Here is a 5,936-nt window from a genome sequence, read left to right as displayed (position 1 = left end):
CTTTGTCAGTTTCAGGTACCATGTGGCATACATGCACGGTACAGATACCGATTTAAGGTTTCGTCATAAAATATAATCAAACAAATGTGCAAATCGGGCAGGAGACACGGATCGTGGTGACAGTCAGGAATGGTGAACTCTTGTGTGTCGCTATATTGCCCCCTACAGGTCATATTGTGTACTCACATCGTAAGGTCAACTACTTAATTTATTCACCAAGCAATAATGTATTGCTGGATAGATAAATAAATAATAAGAAATTAAATCACCTCTGAGAAACTTGCAAAATTAAAAAGAGCGCACCAGTAAATGAAAGATTTATATTGTTATAGGCAACTAAACCACATTTTTATGAAACATCGCACACAACTATTATTAACTTATTATGTATATATTTATAATATACAATATAATAATTATGATTTACTGATTTTCTTTTAATTATATACCTTAAAACAAACAAACAGAATGGGGACAAACCAGTTAAAAGAGACCAGAGAACCACTTATTATAGAAGACATAAAATAATGATCTAATCAGTAAGATATTTTCCAAACAAGTACATCTGCAAACAAATGGAAATACAAAAAACAAACAAACAAAGAAACCCAAAGAAACAGGTGGGGGCCTTAAAAAGAGCACCACACTTTGCTCTGACATCTCTTGTCTCCGATTCCTCAGCTGCCTCTTCTGCTCTTCTCATTTTTCTGTTCTGTTCTTCCATATTTGCTTTCACTTTTTTTCTTTTCCTTGCTGTTTGTCCCCTCCTCACTGCGGTTGGTCACTATATGTTGACAAATGTATAAAAACTTGTATATATGCGTTTACGTTTTAAGTTATTTGATTTTAATAAGTAGATAATTAAGAGTTATTGTTTTAAAATATCTTTATGTATGTGTACTAATATATATAAGCTTTTTTACTTTTAAAAGCATCTTTTATTACATGCAGGTAGAGAACTGCATCATACACATATACATGACAAAAATGCAAGTGCAACTATGAACAAGAATATGATTTGTGACACTCACATGGTCTCATAGGAGCTGTCTTTTGTCTTGAGGAAGCGTAGAGCAAAGAAGGCCCCTGCTTGGAGCGACAACACAAGGATGATCCCACCTATGAAGCTGGACAGATCAAATGATGCCTGAGAAAACTCTGGGGCCGAGCCTGAAGAAGAGTCATCTGAGCATGAGAGATACATTTCGGTTACTAGTGGCTTATGTTAATGAGTACACAGTGGACATTGTTTTGGGAATCATATCAATGGTCAGTTTCATAAGGATCAAATAATACCATTACTGAATAAAATTTAATTTTTTAACATAATTTATATTTTAAAAATATAATTTTAATTATATTTTTTAAACTAGAAAAAATGCTTACCTGACCCACTGTCATCAAAGCTCTCACTAACTGCTCAAATGCACAAACAACACATACACACAGAGTTGAGTGTGCATATGTGTTTGTAATGTGTGAAATAAGTGTAGAAATTTTTAGTCCTTCAGTGTGATACTCACTTGGGCAGGAGCTTGTGTCATTGTACACAGCACAGTCACCAGAGTCTTCTGTGTCAGATATGCATCTTGTGTTATTATCTAAGCAAGAGAAGAGAAAGCAAAAAAAAAAAAAAAAACAGCTTTAAAACCCTTAAAGTCCCAGCATATTAGTCAGTTATTCATCTTCAAGCATTTTTTCAGTACTCTGAATTATTTAAAAACTACAGTGAAACTAATAGGAAAGATACGTAGTTACAAAAGTTAGGAAAGTTGCCTGGACAAACCATGAGGTCATGGGAGTTCAAAGGTTAACGGTATAGTCTGCAACTTTGGTGGAATTTAGATAAAACTCTAAATAAAAGCACCTCCTATAGAAATCCTAGCTACACTGTTTTTCTATTTTAAAATCATAATCCCAAAATGTATTGTAAAATTAACAAAGTGCAATACAATGTACCAACACAGCAGTATTCAAAACATGCACTTTGCTAAATAATTCTTAAATAGTCCTCAAATGGGACAAGCTTTGAGAGTGAGTAAAACAATACATTCCACCTTGTGTGCCTACTATATAAATATATTTATTACGTACATTCATTATATACAATGACCCAAGTTTCTTTTTCCTCAGAGTAGAAATTGTATTCAGTGCTGCTGGAATGTAAGGAAAACATCATCAAATATTACAAAACATGTTCCAAAACTGCTGAGTCCAGCTCTAATAGAAGGTCTAATTTATGTGTTGTTAGGGCTTTTGTCAGTTTTACAAAGCATTTTCCTCAGAGTCCATTTTCCTTAGAATGGATAGCTGAGCTGAATTATTTACTGGGGACGATGTCTACGTGTGACGGCTGCCATGACACTGTGTGTGCTTAAATTATTTACTGAGCTGTTCCCAAGTGCACTCTCCATGGAATCACATGTCACTGTGAGACTCTTTGAGTAGCAGAGAGAAGACAACAGAGCTAGAATAGTGTGTGTAATATATATATATATATATATAATCTCATTATCTCTAGCCGCTTTATCCTGTTCTACAGGAAAGGCAAGCTGGAGCCTATCCCAGCTGACTACGGGCGAAAGGCAGGGTACACCCTGGACAAGTCGCCAGGTCATCACAGGGTGCATATATATATATATATATATATATATATATATATATATATATATATATATAGTGTGTAATACAATTCCTATGGTTGTGTATGTGATGATATATTCACTCACCATTGTCACAGCTTCTCCAAATACAGCGTGTCTGATTGAAGGCAGGGTCTCCATTGGTGCATCGATCACATGAATCCAGCTGGGAACAGTCACCAATAGCTGAATCATCTGTCAAGTAAAGGAACAGATAAGAATCCAGGTCTTTAGCCTTAGCTTGTGAAATAACCATTATTTTCAGACTAGTTACAAGTTTGCATTAAACTGCACTGCTCAGATCACATCAGGCCTCCACTTATAGACATGGATAAACATTTCTTCATTAAACATACAGTCAATAATATCAAACAGATTAACTCTGAAATTTAAATAAACTTGATTCACTAGCAGTAATGATAAAAAAAAAGGCATGATATAAACTGTCCCATCATTTGAGGAACTTAGACAAAAGTTCAAGATATCAGGATATATAGACGTTGTGCTTTAATTAATTTACAAACTAACCATTAATTGGTTTATTATAGCCCATACTATACATACTGTATAGTAAATAAATGATAGCAGACTTTCTGGACCTTAAACCTTCTACTTCACAATAGTCACAATGTATTTAAAGCCATTTAACTGTATTATCTATTGGAAATTGTTCCTATTTTAGGCAGTTAACATCATCATATATCCATACACATATATACATACTTTAACATATAACATGTACAAGTGTCTTTCTTTAAAGCTCACTGAAGAGGGTGGCCCAACACAAAACCTAAGAGATACTGACACTAAGACTAAAGGAATAATGATTGATAGATGTAAAATGATATAGCCATTGGGTCAGTACTAAGATGGATTATATGTCAAAAAGAGCATATAATCTGTTTTGCATTATGATAGTGAACAGACATACAGTAAGTAATATATACTTATGAGGTTTGAATGTGTTGACTCTTACCTGGAGTTTGTGAGCTGGTCATCATAAGCTGCATTAGCAGCACAGTGCAACACAGCACAACTGTGACGCACCTCATCCTTATAACCACACTGTACTCACAATATAGAGAAATGTGAAATCTAACAAAAAAAATTTAACCTTTCTACAACATCAAAACTTTCAACACTGCAGCTTGTATTAAATAGAACACTCTGGATTCTTTAAATGTTCTGACTAAAGCAATACAATACAAAATCTAGAAAGGCATCTAACGTATTAAATGTACAAGCTGGCAAATCACACATCAAAATACCAGTTAAAGCAGCCTCCAAGCTGTGTCCTTGAGGAACAGGACAGTCTGGTGAGCTGTGATGCAGAGAGGAGTGTGAGCAAGAGTGTGTGTGTGACATCATGCATCCTAAATCAGAAAGACTGGAAGGTGTGTAACATGAGACCAGTTACTTGACAACCGGACAGCTGGTCACGCTGTATCAATATCCCAACCACGATATCTGTTCATTGTCAATATAACCAGCCAGCACTTATGAAGACATACACATGCAGGCACACGCACCAGTGCACTAAGCTGATGACGCACAGTTGTATGTTTCAGCCAAGTTAGATGACAGATACCAGATACTTAATAAAGTGAAAACATGTAAAGGACAATGGGCACTGGATGCTAAATAACTTTTCCGTATTTAATTTTGACAAGAGAGAAGTACTTGTACTAGGGCCAAAGGTAGCTTTTATTAAAACCTTCTTTTATGCAGTAACTCTGGATGATCTTTCAGTTACATCATATGCAGCACTGAAAGACCTTGGTGTGATTATTGGTTCCAGTCTCTCATTCAAAGTTTAGAATGTTAATAGAACAGCTTTTTTTTTAAAATCTCATTTCATCTCATTTTCTTTTCATTGGGTGGCATGGTGGTGTAGTGGTTAGCACTGTTGCCTCACAGCAAGAAGGTTCTGGGTTCAAGCCCACTGACCGACGGGGGCCTTTCTGTGTGGAATTTGCATGTTCTCCCCATGTCTGCGTGGGTTTCCTCCGGGTGCTCCAGTTTCCCCACATATGCCCATAGGTGTGACTATCTGAGCTGTGTTCGATGGTCATATATGCCTTCAACTTGGCCATTTTGAGCTGTGACCTTTGTAATTCAGCTGCAAGAAAGGATCATTAGCCACTCCAGTGTATCTCAGACAGATTGCTAAGCTATGAAATATGTTGTTACATAATGCAGAAAAATAGTCCAACTTAGAAATGTTATCTCTAAGTTGGACTATTATATACTTTGCTGTCTGGAAGTTCCAGTAGGTGCAAAAACAACTCCAGTTAGTCCAGAACACAGCAGCCAGAGTCCTGACTAGAACAAGGATTGTGCATTGCACGTTTTTCGTCTTATGTACAGTTCTATTATTTTTATTACATGCATATTATCTATTCATAAAACAGCGCAAGTCTAAATTGGTTGTACATACATGATGACAATACAAATCAATAACAAACATTCCATAGTAATTTTAACACATTTAAAAAATTTTTTTTGCCTTTTCTCTATATTACTAGTGTAATAATTTATAATCCCACTGACCATAACAAAGTCAGTCCAACCAGTCTATTATGGAGCTAACACAGAGAGACAGACAGCCATCCATGCTCACTTTCACACCTATGGGCAATTTAGAGTCGTCAGTTGACCTAATCCGCATGTCTTTGGACTGTAGGAGGAAACCTGAGTACCCAGTGGTAACCCATGCAGGCACAAGGAGGACATGCAAACTCCACACAGAAAGGTCCTTGGTTGACTGCCAGGTTTGAACCCAGAACCTGCTTGCTGTGAGGTGACAGTGCTGACCACTGCAGTCTGGTTCCTTACAAGATTTCTTCTCAAGTAGTCTTAGAGAGTTTTTCCCTGCCATGTCATGTCTGGTTTACTACATCTGGATTACTATAAAACTGCTTTGGGAAAATGTCTATAGATGAAAGCACCATACAAACAAAAGGGAATTGAATCAAATCAGGAGCAGTACTGGTCTGATCCAGATACTCAGCACATGCAGTCATGCACTCACATTGCAATCATTATTCTTCTTCCATCCTCAGCCCTACACACAGGATCTACACACAACTTGCAAAAACCGGTCTAAAGTGGAGTGGCATGGTGGTGTAGTGGCTAGCACTGTCACCTCACAGCGAGAAGGTTCTGGGTTCAAGCCCAGTGGCTGATGGGGGCCTTTCTGTGTGGATGTGTGCATATTCTCCCTGTGTGTGTGTGTGTGTGTGTGTGTGTGTTTCCTCCGGGTGCTCTGGTTTTCCCCCACAGTCCAAAGACATG

General features: G+C 37.0%; 1 protein-coding gene across 1 annotated transcript; it reads right to left on the bottom strand.

Annotated features, from left to right (window-relative positions):
• Window positions 1-524: 524 nt before the first annotated feature.
• Window positions 525-3,886, bottom strand: cd164l2 (CD164 sialomucin-like 2). Its single transcript, XM_060942928.1, has 6 exons — window positions 3,619-3,886; window positions 2,730-2,837; window positions 1,524-1,601; window positions 1,387-1,416; window positions 1,032-1,185; window positions 525-784 (listed from the first exon to the last, which is right to left on the bottom strand). The coding sequence occupies exons 1-6, from the start codon at window positions 3,692-3,694 to the stop codon at window positions 769-771; spliced, it is 462 nt and encodes a 153-aa protein (XP_060798911.1). The 5' UTR covers window positions 3,695-3,886; the 3' UTR covers window positions 525-768.
• Window positions 3,887-5,936: the final 2,050 nt, after the last annotated feature.

This window comes from Neoarius graeffei, chromosome 16 (genome assembly GCF_027579695.1).
Source record: "Neoarius graeffei isolate fNeoGra1 chromosome 16, fNeoGra1.pri, whole genome shotgun sequence".
NCBI lineage: Eukaryota > Metazoa > Chordata > Actinopteri > Siluriformes > Ariidae > Neoarius > Neoarius graeffei.
Note: the sequence above shows the minus strand (reverse complement) of the source record. Positions and strands in the feature narration are given on the sequence as shown.